Source organism: Citrus clementina, unplaced genomic scaffold (genome assembly GCF_000493195.1).
Source record: "Citrus clementina cultivar Clemenules unplaced genomic scaffold, Citrus_clementina_v1.0 scaffold_5, whole genome shotgun sequence".
Taxonomy (NCBI): Eukaryota; Viridiplantae; Streptophyta; class Magnoliopsida; order Sapindales; family Rutaceae; genus Citrus; species Citrus x clementina.
In genome coordinates, this window is record NW_006262201.1 from 22,163,503 (window position 1) to 22,177,389 (window position 13,887).

The following is a 13,887-nucleotide window of genomic DNA, read 5'->3' on the forward strand; positions in this document are numbered from 1 at the left end:
TACCCACTTGGAGACATAATCCACAGCAACAAGGATATATAAGTTCCCAAAGGATGGGGAAAAAGGTCCCATGAAATCTATTCCCCAAACATAAAAAATTTCCACTTCCAGTATGTTAGTCAATGGCATCTCATGTCTGCTAGTTATGTTCCCTATCCTTTGACACCTGTCACAACATTTAACAAATTCATAAGCATCTTTAAAAATAGTGGGCTAATAATAACCTGATTGCATAACTTTGGCAGCTGTTCTGTGACCACCAAAATGTCCTCCATATGTTGTAGCATGACATGACTCCAGTATATGAGGTATTTCTTCTGCTGCAACACATCTTCTTATTACTTGATCTAAGCATAGCTTATATAAATGTGGGTCATCCCACTGATAACTTCTAACATCATGAAGAAATTTCTTTTTCTCTTGAAACTTCAGTTCAGGTGGTAGCAACCCAGTTACTAAGTAGTTAGCAAAGTCTACATACCATGGAGATTCTAACTGCTACAACATTTGTGCTTGCTGTACTACCAACAACTGTTCATCAAGAAACGTTTCGGTGATGCCCTTCCTTGTCAATGTACTAATGTCTGCTTCTAACCGTGACAAGTGGTTTGCCACTTAATTCTCAGTCCCCTTTCTAACTTTAATTTCCAGATCAAATTCTTGAAGCAGTAATATCCATTTGAGTAATCTTGGTTTGGCATCCCTTCTTTGAAAATTAAATATTTGATGGCTGATTGGTCTGTGTAAACAGTTACTTTAGTACCCACCAAGTAAGCTCTGAATTTTTCAAAAACAAAAACTACTGCTAGCAACTCTTTCTCTGTAGTGGTGTAATTGATCTGAGTTGGAATGAATGTTTTGCTTGCATAGTATATGGAATGAAAAACCTTATCCTTTCTTTGCCCTAATACTGCTCCCACAGAATGATCACTAGCATCACACATCAATTCAAATGGTAAAGTCCAATATGAAGATATAACTACTGCAGCAGTGATCAGAGCTTTCTTCAATTCTCCAAATGCTTGAAGACACTCTTTGTCAAAGTGAAATGGTTTGTCATGCTCCAGCAATGAATACAAAGGCTTAGCTACTTTGGAAAAATTCTTAATGAATCTTCTATAGAATCCATCATGACCCAAAAAACTCCTAATACCCTTTACTGAAGTTAGAGGTGGCAGTTTATCTATTACCTCTATCTTGGCTTTGTCTACTTCAATACCATCCTTGGATATCTTGTGACCCAGCACTACTCCTTCTTGCACCATGAAATGACACTTTTCTAAATTGAGTACTAAGTTGGTCATCTCACATCTTTTAAGAACTTCTTCCAAGTTGTGTAAACAATCATTGTATGTTTCCCCAAAAACTGAGAAGTCATCCATGAAAACTTCTAAGGTCTGCTCTACCATATTAGAAAATATAGACATCATGCATCTTTGAAAACTCGCTGGAGCATTGCATAGCCCAAATGGCATTCTTCTGAAGGCAAATGTCCCATAAGGACAAGTAAATATAGTCTTCTCTTGATCCTCTGGAGCTATAGCAATCTGGTTGTAGTCTGAATACCCATATAAGAAGCAGTAGTATTGTTTTCCAGCAAGTCTGTCCAACATCTGATCTATGAATGGAAGTGGGAAATAGTCTTTCCTTGTGGCTTTGTTGAGCTTCCTGTAATCCATACACACTCTCCATCCAATCACTGTCCTTGTAGGAATAAGTTCATTATTCTCATTCGCCATTACTGTTATCCCTCCTTTCTTTGGAACACATTAAACTGGGCTTACCCATGAACTGGCTGATATTGGGTATATGACTCCAGCATCTAACCATTTGATGATTTCCTTCTTCACCACTTCTCTCATAATAGGATTCAGCCTTCTCTGGTGCTCCACCGAATTGCTGGAATAATTCTCTAACAGGATTTTATGCATACATATGGATGGGCTTATCCCCTTTATACCTGCCATGGTCCATCCAATTGCTCTTCTGTATTTTCCCAGCAAATCTACTAAACTCTGTTCTTGACCTGCATTAAAAGTAGAAGAAATGATTACAGGGAGTGTGTTGTTTTGACCAAGATAAGCATACTTTAAATGTGAAGGTAACAATTTTAATTCAAAACTATGAGGTAATTCAATAGATGGTAAACTTGTTTTTACTTCCCTGTCTGAAAGATTCAGGTGTTCAATAAACCTATTGTGTCTATCAGATTGTTATTTGTCCATCTAATCTATTTAGATTACTACAACATCTTCCTCTTCAACATCCTCAAAGGTGGTGACTTTGTCAAATACATTATTGCAGCATCTGTTCATTCTGTCTGCTACAACAAGATCCATTACACTTAGGAAATTGTAATTTTCTACTTCATCAGGGTTCCCCATAGCCTCTAGTACATTAAATGTGACTTGTTGATCATTCACTCTCATGGTGAGCTCTCCTTTCGCACATCTATCAGAGTTTTTCCAGTTACTAGAAAAGGTCTTTCAAGTATAATGGGTACCTCTTTGTCAGCTTCAAAGTCCAGCACAATGAAATCCACTAGAAAGATGAATTTGTCAACCTTCACCAATACATCCTTTATCTTTCCTTCAGGGTATGCATGAGATCTGTCAGCTAATTGCAGAGTGACTGTTGTTGGTCTGTACTCCCCTACTCCCAGCTGCTTAAATACAGATAATGGCATCAAATTAATACTAGCTCCCAAGTCACAAAGTGCTCTGCCAGCATACCTAGTCCCTATAGAATAGGGTATTGTGAAACTCCCTGGAGCTTTCAATTTTGTGAGAATTTTATTCTGGAGCATATGACTGCTTTCCTGTGTTAAAGCAACAGTTTCAAACTCTCCCAGCCTTTTTTTTCGTGCCAAGATGTCTTTTAGAAATTTTACATAATTTGGCATTTGCTCCAAAGCTTCCACAAAAGGTATATTTATGTGCAGTTGCTTCAGCACTTTCAGGAATTTGCTAAACTGCTTGTCTTGTTTTTGCTTCTGGAACCTTTGTGGGAAAGGTGGTGGATGTCTAAACTGCTGGGTTGCTTCAGGAGATATCAAACTTTGTTTGTTTGATTTAGTGCAAGTTGTAATTACTGGTATTGTGACTTCTTTTTCAGCATGTTCTGGTTGAATTTCCTCTTCAGTTGCTGTAGCTTGGCCCATGTAACCAGTGTCTTGAAGAGGAGTTTGCTGTAGTAGGCTTCTCTTTTGAGTTGGTTTTTGTGCTGAATTGTATTCCATCCCATTTTTGGTCACCTCAACTGGGATATCAACATTCTTTCCGGATGTCAAACTAATTACTTTGCAGTGTTCTTTGCTCTCTCTCCTAGGGTCTTCTGTGTTGCTAGGTAGGTTTCCTTGAGTTCTACTGCTCATTACTGTAGCTAGTTGTCCCATTTGGTTCTCAAGGTTTCTCAAGGACACAGCTTGACTATGCACAATTGCTTCATTCTTTGCAATATACTCCTTGATCAGTGCTTCCAATGAAGTGATTGGATCCTGACTAATATGCTTTTGCCCTTGACTTTGTTGATGAAAACCAGGCGGTTGTGTGTTTCTACTCAGTCCATTCAATGCTGGAGCATTTCGATTCTGACTGCTCCATGAGAAATTTGGGTGTTGTTTCCAGCCTAGGTTGTAAGTATTTAAATATAGGTTGTTCTGAGGTTGTCGATTGAAGTTGCCCACATAGTTTACTGAAGCTGGATTTCCAGGACAATTATCAAAATCATGTTCTTCACCACAATAGATACAAGAAAGTTCAGTAACTTGCTTTACTGTTGCTGGAGCAACTGTCATGGCTTTTACCATGTTAGTCAATGAGGTTACTTGTGCTGATAAGGTTGTAATTGCATCAATGTTATGTACCCATGCTGATCCTCTTGCTGCTGGTTGCCTGGTTGAAGCCCACTGGTAATTATTTTTGGCAATTCTTTCTAGAATTTCATAAGCTTCAATGTAAGATTTGGATAATAGAGCTCCATTTGCTGAAGCATCCACCATTAACCTTGTACTCTGATTCAACCCATTGTAGAAAGTTTCCAATTGAATGGAACAAGGAATACCATGATAAGGACACCTTCTGAGCAATTCCTTGAATCTTTCCCACGCCTCGTACAAACTTTCATCTTCCAGTTGATGGAATGAAGTAATCTCATTCCGCAACTTTGCATTTTTTGTTGGTGGGAAATATTTCATTAGGAATTTATCAGCCAGTTCATTCCATGTAGTGATGGAATCAGATGGTAATGAATTTAACCATACTCTTGCTCGATCTCTTAAGGAATAAGGAAAGAGCCTCTGCCTTAAGGTATCTTGTATTGCTCCAGCAATCTTGAAAGCATCACTTACTTCCAAGAACAATTTAATATGGAGATGAGGATCTTCATTAGGCAATCCATTGAATTGTCCCACTGTTTGTAACATTTGAAACATCACTGGTTTTAACTCAAAATTTGCTGCTTCTACCTCAGGTATGATGATTCCATGGTGTACAACTTGCAGGGTTAGTACAGCGTAATCTCTTATAGCTTTGTCTCTATCATTAGCCATGTAAATAATATTGTTGTTGCCTGGCTGTCTCCTGTTGGCATGTTCATTCTGCTCTTCTTGAATGTTGACTGGTTGTAGGGGCCCGTGAGGATTCAAATTTTGCGCATCCTGTAAATTATTCATGCTTAAAGTAATTTCTGAATTCCTTTCAATCTCAGGATCGAATTAGAATGCGGTAAATCTGTCTTTGCGCATGCATGTACCAATCTGCTAATAAATAGTACAGCGTAATCTCTTATAGCTTTGTCTTTGTCATTAGCCATGTAAATAATATTGTTGTTGCCTGGCTGTCTCCTGTTGGCATGTTCATTCTGCTCTTCTTGAATATTGACTAGTTGTAGGGGCCCGTGAGGATTCAAATTTTGCGCATCCTGTAAATTATTCATGCTTAAAGTAATTTCTGAATTCCTTTGTTCTCTTCGTAGTCTCCTGATAGTCCTTTCAACCTCAGGATCGAATTAGAATGCGGTAAATCTGTCTTTGCGCATGCATGTACCAATCTGCTAATAAATAGAATGAATCAAATCAAATTTGGCACTATCAAGATTTACTTCACACTTAAAAAATAAACAATCAATCCCCGGCAACGGCACCAAAAACGTATTGATTGATTTCTATAATCAATTATCATCAATGCCAATGTGCAAGTATACACAACAAATAATAAAGTGATGAGTATTCAAGATCGTCTCCACAGGGATTGATGTTACTCAAAATGCTAAAGCAAACACGATAGTGCAAATAAACTAAAGACCTAAACAAACAATTGTCAAATAATTCTATCACAACTAATAATTGTGAGAGATGGAGATAAAACAATAATGTAATGGAATAAACTAAGTTAAATGTGTTTAAGATTCAATTGAGAATATAGTAGTTGAATTATCAAACTCTCCTAATGGGGTGATTGTTGTTTACCAAATTAGCACCAGTTGTTACAATAAGTGCTGCAGCAATGGGTAGAATAAATCTGTTTCCGCAGCTATCGCATATTGGAAATCTCATACCTTTAAATCTACTAACAATAACCAGTTACTCATATATTTATGGTACGACATTATAACATTTAATCTCTCCACCCTACAAGGTGAACACCTATGTCTAGAGTGTCACAAATCTTAACTTCAAGTATAGCCCTTATGGGATTCAAGGTAACCTAATCCAGGAAACTCGACTTAAGAACAAATAATACTCTAATAATGTCCGTTAAAACATGTCATTTTGCTGCTCTATCTTAACTGAAACTATTAAATGGGTGGTCAACCGAAATAACAGTTGTATTCATAAAAACTACTAGAGTATAATGCCACAACATTACCATAACAACATAAAAGAACAGCCAAGAACCCATTGGATTATTTATCACTCAACCACAAGTAATTTTAGTTCATAATCTGGATGAGAAAAGTAAACACAAATATATTAATCTCCGAATACATCAAAACAATCCAAGGGAGAAGAGAAAATATAAGTTGAGCACGATGAAAGACAAATAATTCTGCACGATTCTTTTCTTTGTTTCCGAATAGCACTCCTCAATCTTGATCTCCTTCTTCTTGCCTTTGTAATTATTTTTTATGATAATTCCTTGCCGTCTTTCTATGTGGTGCACGCCTCCTTTTATATTGAAAATTAGGGTAAAAGACCCAAAGTCCATGCGCGTGCATGCGTTTAAATTAGGAAACATGCAGATCGCGATTTTATAGCTGACCCACGCTTTAAGCTTTCTACCGCATTACTCTCTGATTGCTGCAGCACTGCATTATTCCCGATTGTGCTTGTCTTCTTTTGTGGCCAAATTCTTTCCTCCTCTTGCTCATCTAATGTCTCAGCATCCCCTTATGAATTTAAAACCTACAATTATGCACCTGTTTTTTAGCACAAATTACTTGATTTAAACAAAACTTATTAAAACCCAACTAAAATGAATGTTTATGTAAAAAGTAACCAAAATGTAATAAAAATACCTTATTTGCTCTCTAAATGATCTTGATTTAAGTTTAGAATTGATGTAATAACTCTCATTTCCTAGAGTTATGTGTCCAGGATTTATGGCACCTTATTTATGAGTTTTGTGATTGCCTTTTTCGGCCACCACCATCCAAGGTCCAAATTTATGGTTGGCTGATTGCACCGTTGCTTCAACTTCTTCCATTCGATCAAGAGAATTGTGTTTATCCTTTTTTATCACCTTATTTGCTATTTTCTTTGGGCAAGATGAATTAAGTTGACCGCAAGTGACACATTCAAAACATATGGTGGGTAAACTTTCATATTTAACTTGTTGAATCTTGCCATCAAGGAGGAACTGGGAGCATAATGGCTTATCTAAGGCAACTTCAACAGCGATCCAAGTGAATTTAGCCCTACTAAAGGTATTTTCTCATTACCACTGTCAAAATGAGGTGACCACGACTGTACCGTTAAATAGTGCCAAGCACAATCCATGATCCTTAAGTAAGCACATGCTATGCATCTGAATCCCTTTTAAACCCAGACAAGAAAATAATTATTCTCTAGATCTATCACAAAGAAATCGTGAGACATATACCATAAAGCCTCCAATCAATTGCACATAACCTTGTATCCAATAGATCATTAAAAAAAAGGATGGAACTTTATGGACACTGGCCTAGAAAAATCCTCTCCTCCTCTGATTGAAAACGACCAATCTACGAAGAAGGCGAAGTTTAAAACACAGGGTGTGGATGGGGATAACCCACCCTCTGGGTCTTTTAAAGACAAATTGTTGGAGACTCAAATGGCGGTGGAGAAAGAATTCATGAGTAAGGAAGAAGACATTGAAATTGATATGGGGGATGTGGTAGTTGAGACGAAAGGGCTTTTACTGGCTATATCTTTTTTTCTAGAAAGTTCATTCACAACTAGTGAAACCATGGCAAACAACAGTAGTTGTGAAATTACTAAGAAGATCTATAAGAACAAGGTTCTTTTAATAGAGAACTAATCTTTGATTAAAAAAACAATACCTTAAGATTAATAAAAGGGATTAGAATCATCCATGACATCAGTCAATAAGTTAGCACAAGGAATTGCTAACATGATTAAAAGAAGGGAAATTATCAGCCATATACCCTTAAATGACAGCCGTATCAAATTTGCTATAATATTTTTCAAGTGTATCACTCGTATACCCTAAGTTGACAAAACACTTCTGCCGTCCACCAATCCTTTAACGTCGGTTATAAAGTTAACAGAATTGTGGTAAATTGACTATTTCGCCCTTGAAACTCAAAATGAGGTAAAAAGATAAATTTACCCCAAAAATTAACGTAAATTTCAATACACAATTTTTTTATTTTGTTATTAATAATACATTTTTATTAAAAAATATGAATTATTAAGGGTACATATTATTAATAATTATCCGTAAAAAATATCCATATTATACCATAAAAAATTATTAACAATATATTATTTACAATTATACATATTATACCATAAAAAATTCCAGTTGGAACTTGGAGAAGTAGATCTTCAAAAATTTAGGTTAAATTTTGGAGAAGTACATTCAGTTGTAAAGTAGTAATTTTTTTTTATAGCAATTTTTAACAATTATTCTATAAATGAGATGACATGTCATTTTTATCAATATATATCATATGACATGTCATTTTTTACTAGGTAAATGGAATGACATGTCATTTTTTTAAAAAGACTAGATTACCCTTATGATGTCAGCGCTTGCAAACGGCAGTTAACGAATTGGTGGACGGCAGAAGTGTTTTGTCAACTTAGGATATACGAGTGATATACTTGAAAAGTGTTGTAGCACGTTTGATATTGGTGTCATTTAAGGGTATATGACTGATAATTTCCCTTAAGAAAAACCATAATGTATTTCAGTGCTACAATGCGATAAAAACCTAATGAAATTAGGTATGCTATGGGAAATACAAATATACTATTATTATTAGAGTCTAATATAGAAGATAAAACCAATAAGATAAAATCTACTGACAGACCTAAAATTGGATATGTTCATATTGGAGGAATCTACGTCATAATAAAAGCTCATTTTCGATAAGGCATAGATAGTCTACTAAATTTAGCAGTACTGGATAATAGAATAAAAGATCGAAAACATGCACTCCTTGAAGTAATATAAGAAAACTTGAGTTTAAAAAAATTAAAATTAAAGATATATCCCAAATATTCTATAAGTCTTAGAGACAAGAATATAAATAAAACATTAACCTTATGTCATGATTTTAAATACTTTGATATAATGCATGATGGATCTTATCCGTATAGCATAACATATGCTATAGAATATGCATTAACAAATTCAGCAAATAGTGAAATGTTTGTTGATAAAGATTTTATTGAAATTGATAAATTATTTAATAAAGTTAGAAAGATACAATCTCCTGATATTTTGAGAGAAACAGATTTACCAGAAGAATGAGAAATGGATCTAAGTAGTCAACCTACTTTGGTTGGGGGAAATACTAAACCCATAGAATATACTCCAGATGGAAAATCATCATAAGAAATAGGAGATCATTCTCTATACCCAAAAGAGAACTATAATTAAGTAGAACCCAAAGTTTTACTAGATGTAGCCATCTTGTGATACCATTATCGCATGAAATATTGGCCACAGTTAGAAATAATAATCAAAATCTACAAATTAAGATTGAATATAATAATGGAAAATCATGGCATGAGACGTTTACTATCCTTGATACAAGAGCAGCAAAATTTTATGCAGATGCCAAAATGATTAAATATTTAAAAAGATTATAATTGAACCTTATATATATGTAGGATTTAATGGAGAAAGAAAGACATTAAGTCAATATTGCGAAATACCATTAAGAATAAAAGGAATAGAATTTATCTCTCCTAATTGCATGGGAGATAGAGAAATAAGCATAACCATTGAAGGGATTAAGCAAATCATATCAAGATATATCTAATCCTTTTATAGTTTATATAAAGGTGATTATACCATATTATAAGCATAAGCTAGAATGGTTTAATGCTTTAATTGATATTGATTTAGGAGTTAGTTTAGTTAATTCCATGATTTATCCAAAATCATATTAGAAAGATTATAAGCCTTTAACAGGACAAAGGATAAATGGTGAATAGATCACCTTCAGGACATGTAGGATTAAGACTTTAATCCAAAAGGAAGGTTACATCCTAAGTATCCTTATATTATGGTCTTATGATCATATGGGTGCAGATATAGTTTTGGGAGTCAATTTCCTTCGTTAGTTCATTCATATAATGATTAATGAAATCATTACTCTCAAAACACCATGTAATCATTCCATTACTACACCAAGGATTTATAACCCTATTAGGCAAACAACTCAAAAATTACATTTTCGACACAACCAACGTGGTGATTACATTATAAAAATCAATCAAATCATATCAGATTATGACAAATTTTTAGAAAAACTTCATAAAATGTTTTGTGAAAACCCAATTCAATTATGGAAATTTGATCAAACGTATCCTAAGATCAAATTAAAAGATCCAAATGTTATGATAAGAGTTAAGCCTATGAGATATGGGTAAGAAGATAGACAAGAATTTGATAAACAAATTAAAGAGTTATTAGAACTTAAGATTATTCGAGAATCTAAACGTCCTCTTAGTAGTCCAACCTTTATGGTTAGGAATCATGTAGAGATTAAATGAGGAAAAGCTCGTATGGTTATTAACTACAAAGAATTAAAAAAAATACTAAATTCGATGGATACTTTTTACCTTATAAAGATACATTAATTACCTCTATAATTCATAAAAAGACATTTGGCAAGGTTGATTGCAAATCTGGATTTTGGTAAATTAAACTTGAAGAAGGGAGTATACCACTTACTGTCTTTAGTACACCTCAAGGACAGTATGAATAAATTGTGATGCCTTTTGGATTAAAAAATATACCACAAATATTTCAAAGAAGGATGGATAAATTTTTTAAAGAATTTCATGAATTCTGCATTGTTTAGGTAGATATGATATTCTAGTCTTTTCAGACAATGAAGTAGATCATATTAATCATCTCATATATATGTATATATATATATATTTACAGAAAAATGAAAGAAACCTGAAATACTACTTTCTAAAAAGAAAGTCGAGACAATGAAAACTAAAATAGAGTTTTTAGGGTTAATAATAGATGAAACAAGAATTGAAATGCAACCTCATATTTATGAAAAAATATATTTATTCCCAAATAAATTAGAATAAAAAAAAAATTCAAAGATTGTTAGGATGTCTCAATTATGTTGAATGTTTCATAGAAAACTTAACTAAAGAAAGACAACCTTTACGAGGATTATTAAAACAGAATGATACAAAATCATGGGAAGTTCTCCATACCAAAGTGGTAAAAAGATTAAAAGAAAAATATAAAAATCTACCAAGGTTAGGATTCCCTACCTCTAGTGATAATTTAATTCTTGAAACAAGTGCTTCAGATAATCACTAGGGTACAGTCTTAAAAACGAATCAAGAAAAGATTTGTAGATATGCCAGAGGAACATTTAAGCTCGTAGAAAAGAATTATCATAGTAATTAAAAGGAATTGTTAGCTATTAAAAATGGAATAGCTAAATTTACTTTCTTTTCGTTACCAAAGAAATTCAAGGTAAGATATGATCACACTCAGGTCAATGGATTTATATTTAATAAATTGCCTAATCCCCCTCAATATAAAAGATTAATTAGATGGCAGCAGTTCTTTACTGAATATGATTTTAAAATTGAACATATTAAAGGATCTAACAATTATATTGTAGATTTTCTAAGCCGATAACATAATGGAGAAGAGTTTTTACAAAATAATTAATGGCACAATGATGTGCTTGGAAGGTCAAGAGTTGCTTCTTAAAGGCAATAGTATGATTTATGATGAGCTTGCCATGATGGATGATGCCCATGGGAAATTGAGCACATTTTGCCCAGAAAAATCTTCGTAAAATCATTCAGAAGTCCAAATTTCAGGACAATATATTAGTAACATCCTAAAAAAAAATTATTTCAAGGATAAAACTGAGGGCCAGATCGCTCAAAGTTCCTCACAAAACTCAAAAATCACACATCTAAAGAAATTTCTCACAATTAATGATATCAAAGAAAAATATATGAAGAAAGAAGAATCTTAAAGGTCTTCATTGAGCCTATGGCCCCAATATGATAAAATCAGACAATCCATTTTTTTGGTTAAAATTTCATTAGGCAGCAGCTACACTTATGATTATAAAAGAATTGGTAAAATAGCCTATGAGATTTGTCTTAGCCAGGCAATAATACCAGATCATTCAAGGTTATTACCAAGGATTAACTTTGTTCCAGGAGCTGATCCAAAATTGATAAAAGATATGTTTGAATATGGTTTTCTTAACCCTGTTTGTGTCAGTGATGATTGTAGGGAATTAAAAGAGCTCTAAAAAAAATTACAAAGGTCGTCAATGACCTCAAAAGAATATCCAAAACAAAAGAAATTATTTTTATCAAGATACTCACTGCATGTTAGGCCTTGTTTGTTTTTTGAAGATTTTATGAGATAAAAAGTGATAAGAGTAGTTCAAATTCATAAAAATGGAAAGATCTATTAACAAATTTTTAGATTCAATTGATAATTTAAACTTTAGCCAAGAATATCAAATCATTTATATAATTTCAATTGTTAAAACTAGATTGAATGCAAGCAAGCGCTTATATGAAGAAATGAAAAGGATTAACATCAATAATGACCAAGAAGTATTTGATTCCTTTGAAAAAGAAAATAGGATGGCATTAATGGAGTCAATTTTATCTAGTCTTGAAATAATACAAGATGGGCACAGAACTAATAACATAACTCAAAACCAACCATAAATATGAATAATGATAATATGAATACGTTGATTCAGGAAGCTGAATTTAGATTACAACCTCTCAGTGAAAACCTTGATGATATAATCTTTAGTTGTGAAAATAGATTGATTATATATATATAGAGATGTTAAAAGAAAATTTTGGTCAATGTCCCAAAGGAGGCAAATAATCATAAATACAGGATCTCATCTAGAATTTATAGATCTATACGAGTTTGATAATCATTTAGAAATTTATAAAATAATAGTTAAACTTTAAAAGGTTTTAAGAATAGATGTAGGAGAAATGGAAGAAGATATGATTTATTAAGATTATAGGTCCCTAGGATGAATATAAAAATCTTTGAATAGTCAAAGGAATTAATAAAATTTAGCATATTTTGCAAAAAGATCCTTGTTATACTAGATGTTGTACACATTGTTGTAAGCATATTATTGTTGTATATTTTTTAAAAGAGTCCAGCTATGTTAGAACAACTTTAAGATAGAGCACGCCTTCATATCCACATAATCAAAGTTATAACATATTATTTATTATTTATTATTTTATATATATGATTGTGATTTGTAATGTACTTTAGAGCAGCTCTAAGATAACCATTACCTTGTGGAAATCACTCCTCTTTGTTTATGTATTTTGGATGGCAAAAAAATAAAAAATAAAAATCTGCTGAGATGAATTGAAAATATGTAGCATGCATGTTAAAATTTATTTATCCCATTGGGAAAAAATAAAATATAAAATATTTGCTTAGCCAGATTAACTGTCAGAGTTGACTAGAATACAATAATCATAATAATAATAATAATAATAATAATAAATGGATAGGGGACATTGCTATGTTACAGATTTTGTAACAAACAGACATTGAAAAAGACATGTACATTTATAAGATTTTGCCACGTGGTAAAGGAAATGAAAATTAACGGGTTTTGCCGGTTCCTATCCAGTTGCAAAATTTCACAAGGTCAAACGATTTGCAAAAATGAAACTCCCTCGTCGTTAATGCGTTAAAAGGGAAGAGGCCAAAAAATTTGAACTCTTCATCAACATATCTTTTTAATTATCTATGTCAAGATATTTATATTTTTTAAATTTGATAAAGAAGATGATTTATTTCAATTATTGACTATTTAATATGATTATTGAATAACTAATTATGATGTACATAGATATAATAGATGAAAAATAAAATTCCTTCTGTCGACATAGATATAATAATTAAGACTGTATAACTCTTATTAACTAGTTTATTCAATTTTATAAATTAACTTTAAAATAATTTTTAATTCATTTATAATTCTTTTTTTCTTATAAATGAGTAATGAAAATAAATATTTTTATGTAAATAAATATTTTATAGTGTAATATCAAGTAATTTTATTAGTAATCATCAGACAATTTATTTTATGATTTTTTTAGTACTATAATATTTTACATTGAGTCTATGGATATTTGCAATTAATATCTAT

General features: G+C 32.7%; 1 protein-coding gene and 1 non-coding gene across 2 annotated transcripts; one reads left to right on the top strand and one right to left on the bottom strand.

Moving 5' to 3' along the window:
• Positions 1 to 2,425: 2,425 nt before the first annotated feature.
• LOC112098028 lies at positions 2,426 to 4,195 on the bottom strand. Its single transcript, XM_024183629.1, has 2 exons — positions 3,092 to 4,195; positions 2,426 to 2,662 (listed from the first exon to the last, which is right to left on the bottom strand). Exons 1-2 carry the CDS (start codon positions 4,193 to 4,195, stop codon positions 2,426 to 2,428), a joined length of 1,341 nt encoding a protein of 446 aa, XP_024039397.1.
• On the top strand, positions 4,059 to 4,165 carry LOC112098765. Its single transcript, XR_002905873.1, has one exon. It is a non-coding gene; the product is annotated as a small nucleolar RNA R71 (small nucleolar RNA).
• Positions 4,196 to 13,887: the final 9,692 nt, after the last annotated feature.

Excerpts from the sequence above, each read along its gene's own strand:
- LOC112098028 (XM_024183629.1), bottom strand. The coding sequence starts at position 4,195 with ATGAAATATTTCCCACCAACAAAAAATGCAAAGTTGCGGAATGAGATT. Across the intron at positions 2,663-3,091 it reads AAAAAGAAGTCACAATACCA|CTGGGAGTAGGGGAGTACAG; the intron begins GTAATTACAACT and ends GTATTTAAGCAG.